At 36.4% G+C, this 24148-nt stretch overlaps 1 protein-coding gene across 2 annotated transcripts in view; it reads left to right on the top strand.

The window, feature by feature from the left end:
• LOC145286136 (uncharacterized) overlaps positions 1-24148 on the top strand; it is a 539596-nt gene that overhangs the window by 389085 nt on the left and 126363 nt on the right. For both annotated transcript variants that reach the window (XM_080134856.1, XM_080134858.1), the window contains one exon: positions 11618-11749. In XM_080134856.1, the coding sequence (XP_079990982.1) occupies positions 11618-11749 (132 nt within the window). The remainder of the gene's footprint in view (positions 1-11617; positions 11750-24148) is intronic.

The following is a 24148-nucleotide window of genomic DNA, read 5'->3' on the forward strand; positions in this document are numbered from 1 at the left end:
AACAAATATGTTCTTATTCATATTATAAAGATATGCCCCCCCCCCCAGTGGATTTTTCTTAGAAAACTGTTGGTTAGTTTCAATGACCATTGTTAAACTGAAAATTTTAGACTAGGTATAAATTGAAAAAGTGGATATAAGAGAATCAAAACTATTAGCTTTTTATTGTTGAAAATATCTTTATATGTAACTAATAGAATACTGGTTCCAGAACAGGTAAAATTAACTCCTGAAACAATACTTTTGTACCCTTTTATGTTCCATTAAAATCAAAATATTCAAATAAATCTTATCTCTAGAATTTTTATTATTGTAATATTATTTTTAGCTTATTACTAGCATGGGTGTTTGGAGGTGTGTGTTGAGCAAAAAATAAAAAAAAAAGTGTTAGTAGGAAGGCAGGCTCGAACCCGTACTGTGAAGAAGGAAAAGAATGTGAAAAAATGTGACGTCTTTGCTGTTACGACCACCACCAAACCGGAAATGACATAGGTTTAAATCAAGGCTAGACAATCGAGAAGAGGGATGACTTTCGAAAATATAGGCGAAAAAAGCAACCCCTCCCTGTAGAAAAGTGCCCAGTTGAAGGTGAAGAAAATGTTTTTAGCCAATTTTTCGGTATTTGTCATCTGAAGGGTCGAGCTTCAAAACAATACTGATCTTGTGAAAATCCGTCGCCTCTGTCAAAAGTTTTAGGCAGACATGCAAACATACATACATACATACATTTATATACTGGTAGCTCAAATTTTGGTACTTGTGCATTTAAGGAACCAGACGTAACTCAGCATTTGCTCGGCTTTGTCCGACGCATGACGTCAACAGACGGATATAACCGAGCATTGCCGATTAAGCAGACGAGAATTTCGCTATTAATTGGAAGAGTGTTACAACTCAAGAAACGCTTATTTGAAGAGAGTTAAAAAAAAATTTTGTTTTAAAAAGATAACTGACGAAATAATAATGAATATTACAAACCTTACGGACCAGCTCCAGACCCCAGAGGCTGCACTAAACTTTTGCTAGCAACGGAAATTGTTGGCAGAAGAGAAAACGTGTTTACATTTTGGCCAGGATTGTGTACTTGCAAAGAGAACAAGCCTTTCCAACGGTTACGGTTGGAGGTGTAGAAGTGTAACATGTCGTCGATGGACCTTCATTAGGATTGGGACCTTCTTCTCAAAATCCAGACTAACCATCGCATGTATAATAAAAATAATATACTTATGGGCGTTCGAGATGGCATCCATTGCGAATGTGGGTTACGTTCTCGTCACACAATTGTGGATTGGAAAAATTTCCTGCGTGATATATGCAGGGACTATTTTCTCAGGAATCCCCGGCAGATTGGAGGCCCAGACCATACGGTAGAAATCGACGAGTCCGTTTTTAACCACAGAAAACACAACGTCGGCAGACTTCTGACACCGGTCTGGATCTTCGGTGGATACGATCCCGCTGAAAAGAAGGGTTTCTTGGTCACTGTACCAAATAGGAACGCCGAAACCCTCCTTCCACTAATAAATAATAAAAAAACGGTCCTTGTTTCTAGCGAAAAAAAATGTACAAATAATCCTTGTTCCTGCCCCCCCAAATGCTTTTTATTGCCCCTTTTTTTAGGCTTTTTCCATTTGACATAAAGAGTTGCAAAAAAAAATATATTAACTTTTACGTGTTTAAGACATAGACAATGTTTTTTTACGTTAAAAATTGAAAAAAAAAAAAAAAAAAAAAATCAGTTCAAACAAAAAAAAAAAAATCAGTTCAAACAAAAAAAAAGTTTCATATTATTTAACAAAAACTTGTTTTATATGTATTTATTTTGAAAACAGAAAACAATTCCAAACAATAATTTTTTTATGTTTCTACATTTTACAATTTCATTGTACAGTTATTTTGTTGTAGCGTTGTTTTTATTTTATCGCCAACGCTCGGTTTTATCCGGCTGTTGACGCCATGCGCCGGACAAAGCCGAGCAAATGCTGAGTTACGTCTGGTTCGTTAAATGCACAAGTACCCAAATTTTTTAAACAAACTGATTAAAAAGCTTGCCCTATCTCTGAATACCCTTTATGTAAAATTTCAAATGTTTAGACCAGAAAGTGTCTGAGTAATTTGGTAGAGACTGCAGAGGTCAAATTTTTTAAACTTTGACCTCTATTATAACCCCTTAACATTTATTGTTTTGGGCTCAAATTAAGTTAAGTTAGATCCATGTCCAAGGGACCTATATCTAAAATTTCAAGTGTTTATACCCAAAATTGGCACAGGAGTTTGGTAGAGTTCTCAAAGGTCAAATCGTCGAACTTTGACCCCTTAACAGCCAAATATCTGGCTGAAAACGCATTACAAAGATTTTCCCAAATCTCACTACTCTGTATATCAAATTTCGAGTCTGTAGACTGAAAATTGACAGCTATTACATAGGTAAATGTACACAGACACACACATATAGACACTTTCACTTTTATAGATATATAGATTATTATTTAGATAATTTTGATTTTAAAAATTTCCAAAATTTAAGGGATCTTAAGAAGAAAGTGAAATTAAGGGAGTCTTGATTAACTGCTGTTTAATAACAGATTTAATGCAAATTAGAAATACTTGAATTTTCAGGGAGGAGGTGTTCCCATATTATACTCTGGAAAATCCCTCTAAAATACCCAAGATACTGGAAATATTTGTTAAATGATGTCCAATAGTTATTGTTCGGAATCTTCATGATGGGCTTCTGACTTCTTCATCCCCTTTGCATAAAACTAAATCAAACGAAATATTATCCATCCTTACACCCAGCAACTGTGATCCAAAATTCATATGTTAGACTTAACCCTATGCATATAACTATACAAACATATACAGTCTTTAATTTTATACAGAGATAACAAAGTTTTAAATAAATATAACCTATTTCATATAGAATCCTATAAAAATGGAATTTTACAAAAGAAAAAACATGAAAAGCAATTTATCCAAAGTGAAAACAGAAAATAAAAAGTAAACAATTTGATCACTTCATACCAATATATGTATTCAACTTTTAAGATAATGGCGGAGTAGCATTAAATTCATTGTCTGGAATACAATGCAATTTGATAACTCCTACATATAAGTTTGAAACTTATTTGGGACAGACTTATTGAATATTCTTCCTAAATATCTTATCCCCTCTTTATCATTCTCATAGACTAAGAAGGCTGATTTTACTTTCAACTGAAATTCATATATTCTGAAGTTATTTTAGTATCAGCAATATCCTCATGTGTTTGTGTGTTCATGTGTTTATTGCAATAGCAGCAATAGTATTAATAACTACTGTATTATGAGCATTTGCAAGGAGTAAATTGACTTTATATTGATTCTGGAGTTCAACTGAACACAATTTTTTCAATGGAAACTTATTTCCCTTCCTTTAAAGTTTTAATGGAATTCGTGTAAGTGAATATACATCATAAATTTTAATCAATCCCTTTTATTTATTGTTGTTTTATATTGGTATTTTATGTTACTTTTGCTATACTTTAATTAAGACCGTGTAAACACTTTATTTTCATTGATACATAGATTATATATATATATATATATATATATATATATATATATATATATATATATATATATATATATATATAATCAAAGTTTCAATTTATGGAGTTAAAATACAATATTGCAAACTATTCTGAACTCTAATTTTTATTTGTCGAATGTATAAATTTCTATTAAAAAAAAAACAGCACATTGTGAATGCTTATATTAGTGAAAGCAGTATTTGAATGTCTAAATAAAAAATATTTTTTCATATTCATTATATTATATTGGACCCAGTATATAGTAATGATTTAAAGTTAAAAAAAAAAAAAAAAAAATGACTTTTGTGCCACGACCGAGAATCGTAACCAAAACGTTTGCTTTAGGATTTATTTTTCCTCTGCCATTAATGACTGAACTGTGAAGACGTTTGCTACAAGGCTAAAAATTAAAACATGAACCAATAGCTACTACGTTATGCATGCATATGCTTAATGCCAGAGTTCGACTTTCACCTGACAGATTTCATTTTTTTTTTTTTTTTTTTTTTTTTTTTTTTTTCTTCATTTTCACTTTCGTGCTGATTTTCCCAGGCTAAAACCCAAAAATAAAGTTTTGCATATGTTCAAATACCTTATATGTGGTTTTGTCTGTAGACCAAAAACTCTGGGAGGAGTTTAGTAGGCAAAATCTTTTAAACAAAAAAAAAATATATATATATATATGGAAAGGGTTTTGTGTTCACCATAAACTTTTTATGCAGATATTATGCAAGCATAAATCATGTAGGATATCTGCATGAATATAGTTTCACATAATAGTTAAAGATGATCATCCCATAAGAAAACCGAAAAAATTAATAGGCAATTAATTAAAATGAATATTTAAAAGAATATGGAAATTAGCTAGATCTTTTGCTAATGAATTAAATTCCACGAGAATATATATATAAGAAAGTTGTATTTTCTTTTTGAATAAATAGAAAAAAGGGTTTTTAATATGAATATCAATACACAAAACCTAAAGATAGTATAGATATTAAACAACATAGTGATAAGGTGCCCAAACAAATATGTAGTTAAGAGAGAGAGGTGGGTGACTTGTTCAGTTAAATATAAATTAAAGCTAATTAGAATCATTAAAGCAGTTTTTTTTCATAGTTCAATCCTATAAATAAGGTATCTTTTAGCATACTTAACAAAAATTATAGTTTTATAAAAATTTGGATCAATTATTTAATGTTCAATTCTTACAAGAAATCCTATTATGAATTTCTGTACTGTCTGTGGGTCTGTGTGTGACGCGGTTTAAGTCAGCCTACAGGCAACCCACCCAAGCAATTTAGGTACCAAAATGAAGCTTATGACCCAGCGGATGTTTTAGTGGTATTTATATCCATGTTTGGTGTATGGAAATGCAAAATAAATGCAAAGTAATAGTGGTAATAAGAGTTAAATTGGTGGGAGTAGCATCAGCAGCCGTTAAGCAAAGTGGTGGTGAGAGGCATTAAATCAGTGGAAGTAGCAGCAGCAGTCAACGATTAATATTGGTTAAAAAATACAAGATTTTTTTTTTATTTAAAAAAAAAAATTACTTCCATTTTCTCTGTCTGATTAACAAAAAAAAATAAAAAGTAAAAAGATTTCGATTAATATTAGTTGAAAAATACAAGATTTTTTTTGTTTACTTTTAAAAAAAAATTACTTCATTTTCTCCGCCTGATTAAAAAACAAAAACAAAAAAAGGGACTTTCTCTGATTTGACCAGGGTGGTCAGTTTATACCATCGGTCATTAAATTAAATAAAATGATACTTTTACCCATGTATCTCAGATTTCTTTTTCGTTAATATTGGTTGCAAAAAATACAAGAATTTTTTTTTTTTCTTTTTAAAGCTAATTACTTCTATTTTCTCCGTCTGATTACAAAAAAAAAAAAATTGGACTTTCTCTGATTCAACCAGGGTGGTCAGTTTATACCACCGGTCATTAAATAAAATAATACTTTTACCCATGTATCTCATTTTTTTTTTTTTTTCGTTAATATTGGTTGAAAATACAATACTTGTTTTTGTTAAAATAGTACAAGGAGACATCTCCTACAGGAGAACCGATGAAAAAAAATAAGTAATTGCTAACTTTGTTTTGTAAATATTGGTTGTGTAAATACACTGTACTTACTCGCTTTTCTTTCACAATATGCAGCCATTTGGCTGCAACGGGGCTACTTGTAATAAAAAATAACAAAATTAACACTTCTACTCAGTCATAACTGAGAAAATGAGAACAATCTATCCCTATGGATAAAAATAAAGGTTCAGTTAGAAATTCTGCACAGGTTTCAAGTTTAGCTACAAAAAATTTTTTTTTTTTTTAATTTAACTTCGAAAAAATGCAGATAATGGCTGTGCAGTCCATAGCTTGATTGTATAAATGGTTACGGGAGGTCAAAAAGGATCTTATTTCTCCTTTTTACTCCCTCACCTCTAGTTCCATACAGCAATCAATAATTTTTAAAGTTCAACCATGGGAATTAAAAGAGCTGTGTTGTATCTTTGATTTGACAATAGCTTCAGAGAACAAAACCAACCTAATTACTAAAAAACATCATTACAACTAGATAGATTTAAAGAATCACTTAGTTGGAATTGGTTGGTTGTTTTTGTTTTACGGCATATCAACCCTTTTCAGGTTATTTAATGCCGAATCCAAAGATTTTGAAGAATAATTTTTTAATAGAATATATTTGTTGTTTTCAAGTCGGTTTCTATTTAACCCATAGTTGGGACCCTAACAGGTACTACCACTCTGGGTCAGAGTGGACCTGGGAGCAATGGCAATTAAAGGGTGGCTCCACACTCCCCAAAGCCCGCAAGCTGGGGCCTCATCACTGGATATAGTTTAAGGTCATATCCAGGACCTAGTTGAAATTGCTGCTATCTATAATATAAATCTAACCTGTCTATTTAAATGTATGTATGTATGTCTAAAACTTTCAACAGATGTGATGGATTTTCATGAAATCAGTATCGTTTTGAAGCTCGACCCTTCAGATGACAAATATCGAAAAATTGGCTAAAAACATTAATTCCTTCACCCTCAACTGGGCACTTCTCTACAGAGAGGGGTCACTTTTTTCACCGATATTTTCGAAAGTCATCCCCTCTTTTCAATTGACTAGCCTTAATTTAAACCTTTTCCACTTCTGGTTTGGCGAGGGTCGCAACAGCAAAGATGTCATATTTTTTTTTATGTTCTTTTTCTCTCTTTTTTTTTTTTTTTTTTTTTTGCTCAACACACACCTCCAAACATCAGGACAATGCCGGGCACCCAGGCTAGTCCTAAATAAAACAAAAATTCAGTGTACACTACCTGACATACTCATAGATGGTTGATATGCCAAAACGAAATGAAACCTTAAAAACTGGTAATTTACTATGACTTTACTGGTGTTATTTGAACCACATAACTTGATTGTATCATTATTATTGCTTAGTGTTTGGTATTGTTCAAATGTATGTGTGCTGTTCTGTAAATAGAAATTATCTTGTTTTGTGACAGCAGAAATCATAAAAATGTTACATCGTTGAGTTAATGTCAATGATAGACAGGAACTGTTGAACATACGGAAACAAAAAAATCACAGCATAATGTATTTTTTATTACATCTGCATCCTTTCCACACAGTTTTTGAGAATACTGGTGACCTTTTCAAGCTCATTATTAGGTCTTTCATATGGAAAGACCGACTGTGAGAGAGGAGTTTTTATTGCTGAATTTACATATTTTTTTTTCTTTACTCTTTATTGCATTCTTTCTTTCACAAAAGCATTTATTTATTTACTAATATAGAGAAAGCATTTCCAATTTTTAAAACTTCTGTATACTCCTTCAGTTTTAGATCTTCGTCTTTTTTTTCTTTTTTCCTGCAATTCTGTGCTATCCACCTGGTCACTACTAAAATGGGTGACCATTTGTGACATGGAGGTGCTGTATAAGCGCTTATCTCAGCATTGTTTTCAGTTATCTAATACTTCTCTTTGTCACTGGACTTGAGTATTGCCGATTCAGGAAAAGTGTGATTACGAATTGCGCAACCCTTGCCTCACATTTACATGTGCAGCTATCTTTACAGAGGGTATCCATTGTCTTTCAAGACTGAATGGAGGCATCGATGCTATCTGCTGAAACATCAAATAGCAACTTATATACTATTATTACTATTAAAATCAGCTGTGTAGAAATGTGTGATCATAAATTTCTTATTATATTCTCATTTTCATTGGGAAAGTTTGTTTGAATTTTAGTTATGGGGAAAGTTCTAACTCCTACCCTAAAAAATTTCCTGTTTGCTGTAGATTCTCAACAGAAGCAGGAAAGAACGGTCCAAGGTTAGCAATTGCCAGAACAGGCCCCTTTTGTAATACTAAGATGGTTTGGGCATGTAGCTTGGCGCCTGGCAGAGAGATCATCCATAAGATCCCACCTCCTTGCTTTTCTACTAGGTTGGAACAAATATGCTGTTGGCAATTGATTACCTAGGTAACGACGATCCAAGGTGACTAGGTAGCACTATCAGACCTACAGATAGCTGGTCTTTGACTATGGAATTGGGATTGACTAGGTATGAGGTGCATTCAATAAGCTTCTAGACTTCTTCATATAGGCACTTTTATTGATAGTACATACATTAAACTCTAGTCCCCTTCAAAGTAATCTCCCTCGGCTGCAATGCATTTGCTGTACCATTCCAACAATTTCTGGAAGGTCCCATAGAAGTCCTCTTGTGTAAGCGTGTTAATGACCCTTATCACGGCTTCTTTCATCTCAGTTCTCATAGCAACAGCCTGTAAGGTTTTCCTTGAGCTTCGGGAATAACCAAAAGTTGAACTATAGGGAGGGTGAGGAACTGTTTTGATGCCCATTTTGGTCAAATAGTCTATGACAAGGATTAAGTTGTGGAGTGCATCTTTCCTTTGTACAAATCTTCTCCAATTATGTGTTCAGTTCCCACACTGACATCAAACTGTTTACTTATTGTTTCTATAGACACACGACAGTCCTTATCCATGAAATTCTTTATTTGGGCAATCAATTCTGGTGTTTTGATTTCTTTACTCCTCCCATACCTCATCATCACTCAAAGACTCCCTACCTTCCTTGAATCTCTTATGCCACTCAAAAACTAATACTCGATTTATGCAAGATGGTCTAAAAGCAGCCTAAAGCATTACATATGTTTCTGTGGCATTTTTTCCAAAGTTTAAAACAATTTTGTTGCATATTGTTCTTCTAAAGTGTCCTTACATCCGGATTGTATTTTTGAAATTCATCAGCTGTGACAATCAGGTGTTAGTAGGGTGCATTCCAATTCCTTCTGTGGATGTTCATTTGAAACTGAAATCATAAACATTGGTCAGTCATCTCATAACATGTATAACAATAACATACTAAATTTTCAAGAGTTTACGAAAATTTCAAATGCCTGTACAAAAAAAGTCTGGAAACTTAAGGCACTTCTTATATTGTATGACTTGGTTCATAGTCATCCAAAGTTAGCTGTGGTTTTCAGAGATATTACACTAGCTTGGCAGGGGAAGAGGGAAGCAGTTCAACCTGATCAGATTGACAGCCGATATAAGTGTTCACATTTTAATGTTCATCAGGTTTTTAAATATACTGATACTTAGATATATTAATGTTTTCCCCAATATCTGCACACATTATTCCTCTTACCAAAATTGAATTCTTATTAAATACTTAAAAAATATTTCTCCTTTACATGACAACATATAAATAGATTTTTATAAATGTGTTTGTCTTTTTCTAAAAAGACTGTAACTGCCATTAGCTGTCGCAACAAATTTCTATCATTTGTATAGATTTTGATTAATTGGATTACTGTTCTTATCTTGAACGTTATTCTTACAATGCTTTGGTCAATGTAACATACGACTATTTTTTCTAAGTATGCTTTGTCCAGCTCTGGAATCTTTATGGAATTTCAAACTGAATCTTTTATTTAATCCATGGAATTAGATTGCTTTCATTCCATCAGCCATAACCGAGAAGAAATTTTAAGTAATTCTTAGTTTGTATGATATCGAGGATTGAACTTTTAACCGCCTGGAAACTGTCACTTAAAACTGATTATGAATTACTTGAGACTTCTATTCAGTTATGACTGATGAAATGAGAGCAAGCTACCCCCATGGATTAAAGAGTTCTGTTTGAAATTCCTGCACATCCTAGAGTTCAACAAGTCTCATCTGCAGAAGTTTGGAGGTTAAATCAACCAAAATGTTGTTGGAGTAACAAATAAGAACAATAGTCTGAAATATTAATCCTCATCTCAAAAATGCGAAAACCTCTGTGTAGTTGTCAACTTGCTTTTCAAGAAACACTAACTTGCCTTGAATAGTTTTAGTTAACGTTTGCATTGTTCTCTTAATGCTGAGCGGAAAAATGTTCTTATATATTTGTTTTCTGCTGAGTAGTTTAATTTTTATACTTTTCTAAACTTAATTGTCAGCACTAAGGACCCATAGGTCTGCCTCTTATGATATAGAGATCTCAATAGGTAACTATTTTTCGAAAGTAAATCAATGTATCGATTTTGTTTAACCACCGAAATCAGAATTATATTAATTTCGATGTTTGACATTCTCAGTATTCAATAAATTATATTTTATAAGGAATAAACATTTTCAAATTTAATACCATATCTATTTTCAAAAGAGTGGAAGTTTGACAAAATTCAAGCTTAATGCATGTTCGCAATAATATTTATTTCTTGCTGTTTTTAAATTTCTTAACTTGAATATATAATTGTTAAAAGTGTACCTAATATAATTGTTTTTTATAGATTTTAAGGGAACAGAAAACTAAGTCTAGTTTATCTTCATTATGATTATACTAATCAGTTTTTGTACTGAGAAAACTTGTTTTTCTTTGTCTCCAAAAATAAATTATTTATTACTCTCTTATAAATAAATGACAGTTTTTTTTGTTTTTTTTTAATTTCAAACAACATTTTCTATTAACTTTCTATCTCTATAGTATGTTAACTAAAAGTTCTTCAGAATAAATTTGACACTTTTTGGCAAGGAAAGAAAGAAAACCGTCATATCTTGACCAACAATGTACATATTTTCCAAATTCAAATTGTAAAAGAATTTTGTTGAATAATGCTCACTCAAAGAAGCTGCCCTGAACCTCCATGGTTGGACTTGAACCAGAAGCATCCTTCATGTTGTACTGTGAGAAACATTAAAATTGAATAATTCTGATTTTTGTGATTAAAAAGAAAATGCAATATCAATAGTAACTGAAGTAAAAATCAAATTACTTTTACTCATGTATAAAAGTATTCTTGTTGCTGTTATTGCATATATGGCCATCATATTTGTTGATTATTTAAAAATGTTGCTAAATTCTGCTAGTATATTCTTCAAAAGATACAAATCTTTTGAAGAATATACTAGTAGAGAAACTTTAAAACTAGTGCAAATATTAAAAAAAAAAAAAAAATGATTCTCATCAGTAAATTTTGTTTAATGTTGAGAATCATAACAAAGTTTACTGATGAGAATGGGTTTATTTGCATTTGTAATAAGGGCTTCAGCATCAAAAGGTATAAGGTTTTACTCCTAGAATTCCATAATTTCTAACTTTAACTTATTTTAAGGTCTCCTAATATTCAAACTTTCTGATTCTTTAGAGGCAAAAAGATCTGATTCTAACTCATAGCATTCTTAAGAATGCAACTCGGACTCCTTCCAACCATCCATAACTCTGATTCCACAACCTGCTCATAATTATCAGACATTAAATAATAATCGGTTTTCATCTAAAATATAATATTAAACATTATCTCAGTTATAGAACTTATTTATCCAGAGAAGTTTTGAACATATTCTCTTTAAAGTTGTATATGGATTTTTATATTTGATATACTTTGATTCTTTTTTTCAAAACATAAGGTATCTACATTTTGTGTAATGAGCAAATTCATAGAAACCTTCCATGAAGGATTAGAAAAGATTGTTTTCTGTAATTAATGAACTATTCTATTTTTTTTTCTTTTAGTTAATGGTACAACAGACAAATGATCTCCAAGTGCGTGAAGGTGTGAATAGTATTCAACATTATGTGGAAATCTTACAGCAAGCAGTGGCTCGTATTTCAGGACGTGCTGAAGTTTTTGGTGCTGTCCAGCAGGTCAGTTGTGATTTACTTATTGTGTATATAATTGTACGCTTGTGTAAATATTCAGTATCTTTCTTTAAAAAGATTCCCTAATTATTTTTTCATATTAATTTGAACTTTTTTCCACATTTTCTGTTTAGTCTGATAAAAATCTTATATGAATATAAAAAAGGAATATAAGTGTTCCTCAGAAATAGCTATTAAACAATCAAAACTGAAACTGCATGGCAATTATAAATGTATTTAGTTCTGAAATTATTATAGAAAACTATAGAACAGATAAATTATTTTCTAGAATTCCAAATCTTTTGCTGTTTAAACTTTTAATAAATAGTGGCTCAAATATTCTCTTCATCTGAAACTTCAATCTACTTTAAAATTACAAAATACTAATTGTCAACTTTCAAACCAGTGATATTAAGAAAAAATTACATAAAGAAATTCAAGCTCAGGCATCATTACCTATGCAAAGTTTTTGTTTAGTATTTCAATGGATTTTAATTATTTTCTATAATATATTTTTAAGATTTAACTAAAAAATTATTATTCAATTAAATTCTACAATATTTACATATTTTGTTATATATTTCAATTGAATATTAAAAGAATTTTCTCCCATTCTTTGCAGATGTTAACCAAATTTCTGGTTAGTCTTTGAAAAAAAAAAACTATCTGAAGACATTTGTTCAATTCATTGCCACTCTTCAATAAATGATTTGAATATATCTTCAAAATTACCAATTTTAATCAACCATTTTTCATGTGATTTTATATTAGGTATATACAGAAGCTTCTAATTGCTTTTATTTAAAAATAAAATTAAAAAGAGATACAGTTTCTTACCACCACTACTACTACTTTCTCCTGGTGCTTGGAACTATTACACACTCAATAAAAACAAAAAATACTATATTAATTTTCCAAATTATGTTATACTTTTAAAAGAATTTAAAGAATTGTTAAGGTATGTGAAAAGGAAAGTTTTCAGAATCTTATTTTTTTATATTTAATCCATTTAATAAATTACAATATAGTTGAATGATTTCTCTATTGTTGAAGTGTGGCAATACATTTGTTTTGTTAATAACATATACTAATTTTTATATAAATAATTTATTAGTTTTATTTAACAAATATCTTCACAGATCTTTTTATCTAAAAATTACCATACAACCCTTTTCTGATAACTGACAGTTGATAATATCAGACACAAATTTATATTTTGCTGGATTCGTTGGCTCAGAGTATGATCCACAAATTCTATAAGGAAGTTTGCAAGTAGAAATACATTGAATAAGATAACTGACAAAAAGAAAGACAAAAACATATAGTTATAATCATAATAATAATTTAATATTATAGATAAGAGAATATTCTTTTCATTGTTTTGACTCCCAAGTATATATCTGACACAGTTAATCAATCGAGAACTACATCACTCTATATAAAAACATAAGATTAACTGATATATACTCGAGAGTCAAAATAATGAAAAGAATATTTTCTCGTCATAGCCCTAGTTTTAAGTAACACAACAGAAATAAAAATGTTTTCTCTGTGGTGGCGTGCAAACAAAGTATATAGCATTTGACATTTTTATGCTGATCAAAAGTTCAAAATTTTATAGGCACTCATCTATTTAGATTGCTCATTAAAAACATTCACGCAATGATGCATTCAACATCCAGTGTTTTTACATTTTTTTTTTCTCAGAATCAACAAGCCATTACAAAAATGTTATGCTTTTAACATGTAAACTTTTTATCTCTGCCAGACAACTTATTTCATAGTTCAACTTATTTTCTTCCAATTTCTCCATTACAAAACTATCATTTGCTCACTCCTATATTCAGTATTTTTTATTTTTTTTTTTTTTTTTGCGTAGCACTCTTATCTCCCCCCCCCCTTTTTTTTATTATGTTTTTTTATATCAAACTCATAAGAGTAAAAAAAAAAAAGTCACTTATTGCCTCTCGCTTGTTTGCTTGTTTATGTCACAGTAAAGAGGATAGAAAGAAACTGAAAGACGTTATATTGCTTCATCCTTGCCTTTTTTTTTCTCCTTTCTAATCCTAGATTTGCTCACACAACATTTTGGTTTATCGATATCATTGAATACAAACATTAAGAGGGGGTATATATATATACAGGGTGACCTCCAAAAAACGGACCCCAACTCTAATTAGGCCCTGTTTCTTAGTGTTTTGTCCGAATGAAATGAAAATTTGGTCATAGTTTATTATATTCAAAACATCAAAACACTAGGGTCTTTGGCCTTTTTTTCTCTGTTCTACAGCATATGTTCTAGATGGCCTCTATTTAGCTTTTGTTTTTTTTGGGGTCACCCTGTGTGTGTATGTGTGTGTGTGTGTGTGTATATATATATATATATATATATTATTATTATTATTATTTTGTTTAAAATATAATCTTTTAATATTTTAAAATTCTTTGTGTGTATATTATGCTTACCTACTCCCATCAGAGTTTTTATCTCTATGATTTTAATCAAGAGGCTGAAATGGATCAATATCAAAGCTAATGAATGAATGACATTTACTTGATAATTTCTCCATGACCTTATATAGGTTAAGTATTTCAATGGATTTTTATCAGCGCCTTAAGTTGTGCATTTTTTTTTTTAAATTTATTACTCATAGAACCTGTAATTAGCAAAGCTATTCAGTATTGTCCAGGAATACAGAAGAACCAAATAAAATAAAGTAAAACAGAAATTTTGTTTTAAGAGCCTTTGCAATATTTATATAAAAAATGAAAACTGTTAATCGACCTGGTGAAAAAGTTATTCTTTGGAAAACAAAACCATAAAGAAATAAGAAAGAAATTATGTTTCAAACTCTATTGCAATATGAGTGCAAGTAAAAACTAATAATTTAACTGTCATGTTATTTATTTTCTAATATTGTATTAGTGGCTAAAAATTTTTATTCTCTAAAAGTAACAAAGAGAAATGTGTTTCAATTGCTTTTATATTATGAGTTTAAGTAAAGAAAAAAATGTTTAAGCTCATTCTTCTAGTCTAAAATGAAACTAATATTCAACTCTCATTTCAATGGTAGATTTTAATTTGAATAATTTATTTCCTGTTTAACCACTGTTAATATAAAATTGATGATAGTAATAAGTTAAAGGGTGCCTTCAGTAAGTTTCCAGACTTTTTTCATATAGGCACTTTTATTGATAGTACACACATGAAACTCTAGTCTCCTTTCAAAGTAATCTTCTCTGGCTGCAATGCACTTGTACGATTCCAACAACTTCTGGAAGGCCCTATGGAAATCTTCTTGTGTGAGTATGTCAATGACTCGTGTCACAGCCTCTTTCATCTCTTCAACTGTCTCATAACGACAGCCTCTAAGGTTTTCATTGAACTTAGAGAATAACTAAAAGTCACAGGAAGCAAGATCTGTACTATAGGGAGGGTGAGGAACTGTCTTGATGCACATCTTGGTTAAATAGTCTGTGACAAGGATGGAGCAGCCTTGAGACAAACTTTGTGCAAATCTTCTGCATCTTCAGTCCCTTGCAAATAATTGTGTACACAGGTCCCACACTAGCATCAAACTGTGCACTTATTGTCTCTGTAGACACACGGCGGTCCTTATCTATGAAATTCTTTATTTGGCCAATCACTTCTGGTGTTTTGACTTCCTTACTCTTCCCACGCCTCTCATCAGCCTTCATAGATTCCTTACCTTCTTTCAATCTATTATGCCACTCAAAAACTGATACTTGATTCATGCAAGATGGTCCAAAAGCAGTCTGAAGTATTCCATACATTTCTGTGGCATTTTTTCAAAGTTTATAACGGAATTTTATTGCATATTGTTCTTCTAAAGTGTCCTCAGGTCCAGTTTTCATTTTTGAAATTCACCAGCTGTGATAATCAGGTTTTAGTAGAGTGTATTCCAATTCCTGCTGTAGCTATTCATTTGAATTGAAATCATAAACATTAGTCAGTCATTTCATAAGATGTATAGTGACAACATACTGAATTTTCACTGGTGCTACCAGATCAGGCTATCTGAAGATATTGGCTTCCTGAGACGAAATGCATCTAACATTGATGCTTTTTGTTTTTCTTTCTTTTGCAAAACTTAGTTATGTTCTGCAAAAATAAAAACAACAACTCACCTTTTTTCCCCCTTTTTCTTTCCTTCCATTTCCCCTTTCTCTTTTTATCCCCCCTCCCCCCACTTCCTGACTGGTTTCCTAATTTAAAATATACCAAATATTAATACTGTAACCCTTTTCCCTCTCCCATTGCAAAACTCATATTCTGTAGGGCAGGGAACAAAAACGGTAAAATCTACTATAAAACAACCAAACCAAACACTACAAACTATGAAGATACAAAGAGCTTGAAGAATAAAAACCTTCTACAAAATACTGAATGCAACATAAATACTATTTCCAAAATAACTGGATTCGGCATTAAATAACCTGAAAAGGGTTGATATGCCGTAAAACAAAACAACCAAACCAAACCCTGAATTCTCAAGAGTGTATGACAGTTTTAAATGCCTGTACAAAAAAGTTTGGAAACTATTGAAGATACCTCATATTTAGTAGCAAATTGAAAGATCTGATAATAGATCTAATTGTATAACATTTTTTTTTGTAGCACCTGTATGAAAAAAAGTAAAAATAGTATGAATTTTGTATCAACTGATAAAAAGTAAATATTCTATTGTTTACCTAGAAAAAAATGTTTTTTGAATGATGTAAAAATTGAAATCTTAGAAAATGACCTCCAGTCTGTAGTAGAATCGAGATGTAAATAGATGGTAACATTTAATCCTAAGACAAAGCTTCTTTCCTTTAACAATTACAAGAAACCTATTGCCATGACTACTAATACTCTACCTAAGCATTTATCAATTTATCATTCAAACTCCTCGGTTTAACATTCATAGGCAGCATGAATTGGAACAAATACATTGAAAACATTGCCAAAGAAGGTGGACTCCCTCTACCATGCTAGAAACTAATTGCACCTACTAATATCCTATATCTCTACAAAGCTACCATTCGCCCTTGCATGGAGTATTGTTGCCACATCTGGACTGGTTCATTATTAGTCTCTTCCTCTTACACAAGATCCAAAAAAGAGTTTTGAATCTAACAGATCTCGCACTGCCAACTAAGCTCCAACCTTTGTCCCATGGCTGCACTATTGCATCCTTGTGCTCGTTTTCAAAGTACTTTAATGAAATGTACTCTGGTGAATTCATAGTACTTGCATTCTCGTCATCATAAATATTCCCAACTAACCCAACAAGCAGCAAAATCCCAAATCTTCACTGTTGCTTTCCCTCGAGGCAAGAAAGCTTTCTACTCTAATAGTTTCTTCTCTTGAACTGCTAAACTTAAGAATTTCATCAAGATTTCTTGCTTCCCTCACTGTACTAACATGCAGAAATTTAAATGCCATGCGAACAGACATCTTTTTGCTAATCAAAACTTTTGAAAACAGTAATTGCTAATTCATTCATTTCCCCATCATAAAAAAAAAAAAAAACTAATATTAAAAATTTTTATTAGCCCTTTTATTTAAAAAAAATGATTCAAATTTAGTCAGATATGAAATATAGGGGAAGATTGGTTTTCATGCAAAAAGTGATACGTTGGTATGATCACTAAAAGTGAAGGCAACTCCATGAAAACTAGAACGGTGAGTTGGATCACTATTGTTAAAGTAATATGAGACCTCATGTTGAAGGACTTTGATTTTGTGATAGCCTGTTATAAAATAACACGAGCGTATGGAAGCAAGGAGAACAAACGAAATAATTTGGTTTCAACCTTTATTGAAGGTCAAAGTGAATAAGCATATATATCCTCAATCAAAGCCGGATCGGTCAGCTGGGCGTCAGGAAGGCCGGAATAGGGATTAGAGAGGTAGGGATCCTGGCCTGATCAGGTTCGGGCAGGTACAGGGGCCTAGATGCTGGTACGGTCTAGGGATGACGTCCGGGACTGGAACAAGCGGTGATATGGTGACTAGGCGCTTTGAATCAAACTGCTGTCGCTGAGCTGCCGCTGCTACTGCTGGATGGAGCTGAAGGGAACGGCTATTGCTGCTGCCGCTGCTGCTGCTAGAAAGTTGAGGGGAACGGCTGTCGCTGCTGCTGCTGCTAGACGGTTGAGGGGAACGGCTGTCGCTGAGCTGCTGCTGCTGGATGGGGCTGAAGGAAACGGCTATTGCTGCTGCCGCTGCCGCTGCTAGAAGTTGAGGGGGACAGCTGTCGCTGAGCTGCTGCTGCTGGATGGAGCTGAAGGGAATGGCTACTGCTGCTGCCGCTGCTGCTGCTAGAAAGTTGAGGGGAACGGCTGTCGCTGAGCTGCTGCTGCTGGATGGAGCTGAAGGAAATGGCTACTGCTGCTGCCGCTGCTGCTGCTAGAAAGTTGAGGGGAACGGCTGTCGCTGAGCTGCTGCTGCTGGATGGAGCTGAAGGAACGGCTGTCGCTGGTATGGTGCAAAGGGTTGAGGGGAACAGCTGTATCTGCTTCTACTGGTAGCGAGGCGACCTGCTCTGGCCAGCGATCTGCTGGAAGACTGGTTTTTTCTCTGACGGCCGGCTTATTTATACAGCACGTGCGGACGTAGTAAAAGGCACATCGGCTCCGGCGTCAAAATGGCCGTCGTATTTTTTATTTGTGTTTGTTTTTCGTGCTTTAATGGATTGTAGAGAATTATCTGTTTGGTGTGTGTATGCATGTGTTATATCGATTTAAAGCTGAGAAAGTTGTGAATGTAACCTAGTCGGTGTCGTATTGTTGGGGTGTTTTGTGGAATCATTATTTGCGTTTTTATGCTATCTGAGTTGCGTTTACGGTAGTGTCTGTGATTTTTTATTTAGGTTTTTTCTTTTGCTGTGCAACTTTCTCTGGAGGTTTTCTATGTTGAAGTAAGGTGCGAGTTATTTTAATGATGTGTGTATTTAAAGAGATGGGATTTGAAATTGTCCTGTGTATTTATTGTGTTTGACTACGTTGCAACGGCGAACAGATTTGTCTTAGGGTCGCCATTGTTGCTGCCGTCATTGCCTTGCTGATTTCCGGTTTATTCATGGAAATGTGGAGAGATATGCGAATATAACAATGCTCCCCCAGATCTCGATCATATTTACATGATAAAGTCTCTGAAGCGTGTAGGGAGTTGTCCTCTTGTTGTTCTGGCTGGTAATCTCCTGGGTTGGCTGGCTTGTGAGGATGGCGTCCGATTCTCGTCCGGATTGCATGTGGGGCCGTTCGTGGAATGCTGTTCGTCGGTGATGCTGGGTGGGGGTGGGAGGTTTGTGATAGACAGGTGCGGCGGGCGTGGTGCTATTCGTCGGATGTGCGCCCGGTGTACCCAGGTTGTGATGCCACTCTCATCTTGTACTTGGTACATCAAGCTGTTGGTTTTGGTGATAGTGAAGCTTCCTATCCATTGCATGTGTGTTGATTTGGCCGTGGCTGATTGAGGACGGTGAAGTAGGACCTTGTCTCCTACTTGTAGCGGGTTCTCGTGGGAGAAGTGCTTTTCACGGTTCTCCATTTTATGATCTGCTTCATCATTGGCCAGGGCGACACGGTGATGAACCTGTCTTAGCAGGGCGTTGATTTGCATGCCATATGCACCTGGGTCATCGCTCCTGGCTTCCCTTCTGTGGGGTGTTGGCAAGCCGATGCTAGGGTGGCGGCCCGTGACTGTGAAATGCGGGGAGACACCGGTGGCGTTGTTGATTGTGGCGTTCATGGAAGACACAACAGATTCGAGAACATCTGTCCACTCGCAATTCCTGTCTTCACACAGCATGTAGATGGCGTTCTTCATTGTTCGATGTTGTCTCTCTATGTTCCCTGAGCTTTGTGGGCGCCACGGGCAATGCAGTTCCTGTGTGATGGCCATTTGTTCGCAGAACTGTCGATAGACTTCCCCTGTGAAGTGTGTACCTCGGTCGGAGGACACTATGCGTGGGATTTCTCTGTGTCGGAGGAAGAACTGGTATAAACCACGGGCGGCGGCGATGGCACGGTCTCTTGCACATGGTATAGCTGTGAGATGCCGGCTGAAGCTGTCCAGTATCGTAAGTATATATCTTTTCCCCTTTGAGTTGGGCATTGTGACAAAGTCAACAAAGACGAGTTCAAATGGTCTCTTACCCCGCTTGCAGTGGCCCATAGGCCAGCGGGTGCGTCTGCCATAATTTCCCTTGCATTTTGCACATGTGATGCAGGAATCAGCATAAGCCTTGATGTCGTTGTTCTTGGACTCCCACCAGTAACCGGAGAGGAGTTCCTGCATCCGTGTTATGCCTGAGTGGTTGTTGGCGTCGTGTGCTTGATGCAGGTATTTGGGTCTGAGCTTGTATGGTACGACCAGCCTAGGGGAATGTTTGTGGTCTCTTATCATTAGGACCGTGGTTCCTGGTTCTAAGAAGAATTGATGTAGCTTTCTCTTGAATAACTTAGCTCGGTGGTCATCGGGGTCAATTTGTGGGCCGTCCGGGTATGATGTTTGGAGTGCGTGTATGATTCCGGCCAGGGTCTCATCCTTCTGTTGTTCGGTTGCAATATCCAGGTGTTCACAGATTTGTTCAGCAGGAATGGAGGAGTTGGTGTGGTATGCGAAAAACGCGTCGCTGATGCGTCTTTGCGTGTGGGCGTTCCGTGGTGTGTGCGTCTTGGGAATAAGTTTCAGACTGTCGATGTCATTGATGCACCATGATGGGACGTAGATGCGTAAGCTTGAGCCATCCAGTATGAATGTCCTTCCTGCTGGATTGGGGTCGCTGGGAGTCTTGATCTTCTTCTGTCCACAGCCTCTGCTGAGCATATCAGCCCAAACGTTAGATTCGCCCTCCATGTATTCTAATACGAATTTGTAGCACGATATCTCATCCTGCCATCTTCGTATTTTTGCATTGTTGAATTCCCGTTGGTCAAGATATGTCAGAGATTTGTGGTCAGTGAACACCACGAAGGGACGGTTACGTAGAAAGTAGTCAAATTTCAGTATCGCCCACTTCACTGCATATGCCTCGCGTTCCGTTGTAGACCAGTTTTGCTCTGTTGTATTGAAGGAGTGGGACGCGACTCCGACAATGTTCTTCTTCCCGTTGCTGGACTCTTGCATCAGGATTGCTCCGCATGCGACATCACTGGCATCAGTAGTGAGCGTGAAGGGCATGGAGAAGTCTGGAAACGAGATAACCGGCGGGGAGGATAATCGGTCCTTGATCTTCCTGAATGCTCTGTCTGCATTCTCGGTCCAGTGGAATGGCTTGTTGACCTTGTTGAGCTCGTGTATAGGGGCCATGAGTTTTGAGAACATGCTTGATCTGATCTGTTCATGAAGGCGCGTCTCAAGGAATTGTCTGATCCAGACCAAGCGGCCAATGAGACTTTGGAGTTCCTTTCTTGAGGTTGGGGGTTTCATTTCTCCTATGGCACGGACATATTCGGGGTCGGCCTTGAACCCTTCGCTGTTTATTATGCGGCCGAGAAATTTGGCCTCAGGTGCGAGGAAGGAGCATTTGTCTGGGTTCAGCTTAAGTCCAAACTTTTGGAGGGCCATGAACAGTTGTTCTAGCGCGATGATGTACTCCTTGAATGTCTTAGCATGCACCAGGTTGTCGTCGATGTAAGATGATATGTTGCTGCGAGATGTGACCGTGGCTAAGGCCTCTGCTACGCAACGGGAAAAGATTTGTCCGGCCGAAGTGAGACCAAAGGCCAGGCGTGTGTACTGGTAGCATTTGTCCTTCCATGTGAAGGCTGTTTTGTGCCGGTCCTGCTCATCTATTTCAATCTGCCAATATCCACTACGCAGATCCAGGGATGCAAAATACCTGTTGCCCTTGCCGATTTTGTTGAGCAGGTGATCCATCCTGGGTATTGGGTAGGGGTCCAGATCAACTAGCACTTTGTTTAGTGTTCTTTTAAAGTTTGCAACGACGCGAATTGACCCATTTTTCTTACGTACGGCGAATACTGGACTGTTGAAACCTTTGGGGTCGCTGCAGGCTTCAATGATGCCTTTGCTTGCCATGCGGCCAATCTCGGCATTGACCTCCTCTTCCAGGGCTTGAGCAATCGGATGTTGTTTTTGGCTGCGTGATTGGCCGTTGGTTGGTATCCGAATGGGACGGATGAATGTGCCCTTGTCGCCATTCTCAGTACCGATGATGTCGGCATAGCGGATTAGTAGGTTGGTGGTGGCCTCAAGTTCATCACGGTTGGGATGGTTTGGTAGTGTGAGTCCTGTGTTGTGTTTTAGCCATGTAAGCTTTTCATCCAAGGTGTGGAGTTCGGGATGGGGTCCGATAGCTAGGTAGTCCTGGATGACCTTGGTCTGGGAGTCGTCTGTGGGACTGTTTGGTGACGACGTTTGCCGTACGATGTTAGCTGTGTGTGTGGAGCCTCCTTGGGCAAGTGTGCGTTTGAACTCCACTTTCGCTTTTTCGTTGTCGACCATGTACGAGATGAGGGTATCATGGCATAGGATGTTTTGGCCGATCAGGATTGGTGTAGATTGTGCCGTTATTAGGGCGTTTATGCCACAGAATGCGGGTGTGTTCTGGTTGCCGATTACAATGTCGCATGTTAGTTTGCCAAGCGCGGTAATGCTGCCATTGATGCCCCTCACTTTGGCGTCCGAGCGTTTTATGTGCTTCTTGGCTTCGTCTGGTAGTTGTGATGCTGGTATGATACAGGTCGAGCATCCTGAGTCGAGCATCGCGATGTCTGAGAATTTTGTGTCGCCAATGTAAAAGGTGGAGTAGACAAGTGGTGAGTAGTTAGATTGCTCTTGAAAGTTGAAGACGTGATGGCTGATATTGGAGCGGGTCGGGCGGGGCATCACATCTCGTCCTGACCGAAGTGAAAATCCTGGTCCTCTGTCTCCGGCATGTTGTTGCCTGTTGTTGCGACAAGGGCTTGTGTTTGGGTGCGGGGTGGGTGACGGTATCTGCAATTTTGCCTAAAGCAGGATAGGCCTCTGAGGTATCTCTGGCATACAGGGAAACTTACTGTTTGCCTGCGAGCTTCTTGCTGCTGATGTTGACGTTGATCAGTTTTCTTGTGTGCGTCTATCAAGTTCGAGCGCTTGCGTCCACTAGAGTGGGTGTGCATGTTTGTTACATGGTAAGGTTTTCTTTGGCTCAAGTGGTGCTCTTGAGAGAGGAGTGCGGAGTCTTGGGAATTGGTGACATCGGATTTTATGCCGCGATCCAGGTATCGCTGTGCTTCAGCCGCTATACCAGTTGCCGTATAGTGGTTGTCCATTGTTCTGACGAGGTGCGGGTAGATATTTGTGTTCCATGCTTTCACCTTTTCACTCATAAGCATTGCGCCTATTATTGCTATGAGTCCGTCAACGGATAGTTCATTGTTTCTGTCCTTTCTGTGTTTTGCCTTGATGTGGACGGCCGCTTCCCTGAGTGTGGTTTCGAGTCGACCGGCAAAATCGGTTAGTTTTTCGCCGTCATGTCGTTCTAAGTCCCAGGCCTTGCTTAGATGTTGGAAGGTGGTCATTTGGCTGCCGTGTGTTGTTAGTAGATACTCCTTCAGGTTGTTGAAGGTGGATGTATCTTGTGCAGAATCCAGCATTTGCTGAAATATACCCTGGTCCAGCATGTCTTTCGCGGCCTTGACAAATTCGCCCTCCAGGCTTGGGTATGTTGCTCTCTCCGGTAAGACGTGTATTGCGTATATTTTGGTGAGCGCTGATATGAACTGGTTTACGTCCTGTCCAGGGCGGAAGGGCTTCTGTTGTCTCATGGCGTCCCGAATTGTTTGCTGGCGCATTAGCATACTGTAGTCGCTGCTTGTGTGGGGGGGGGGGGGCTGTTGTTATTAGGGCGGTTGTCATGGCATCTATGTCATTTCGGATCTCCTGAAGTGCCTCTTCCGATGGTTGTGTTGAGCTTGTCCTCAGGTTGAACAGCAGATGCTTCTGTTCTTTGATCAGTGTGAATAGTTCTGACCGCGTGAAACCCTCGTAGCTGTCTGTACTCATCTTGCTGAACGCTCTGACACCAGTTGTTATAAAATAACACGAGCGTATGGAAGCAAGGAGAACAAACGAAATAATTTGGTTTCAACCTTTATTGAGGGTCAAAGTGAATAAGCATATATATCCTCAATCAAAGCCGGATCGGTCAGCTGGGCATCAGGAAGGCCGGAATAGGGATTAGAGAGGTAGGGATCCTGGCCTGATCAGGTTCGGGCAGGTACAGGGGCCTAGATGCTGGTATGGTCTAGGGATGACGTCCGGGACTGGAACAAGCGGTGATATGGTGACTAGGCGCTTTGAATCAAACTGCTGTCGCTGAGCTGCCGCTGCTACTGCTGGATGGAGCTGAAGGGAACGGCTATTGCTGCTGCCGCTGCTGCTGCTAG

Source organism: Euprymna scolopes, chromosome 10 (assembly GCF_053919585.1).
Source record: "Euprymna scolopes isolate OS-2025 chromosome 10, ASM5391958v1, whole genome shotgun sequence".
Classification (NCBI taxonomy): Eukaryota; Metazoa; Mollusca; class Cephalopoda; order Sepiida; family Sepiolidae; genus Euprymna; species Euprymna scolopes.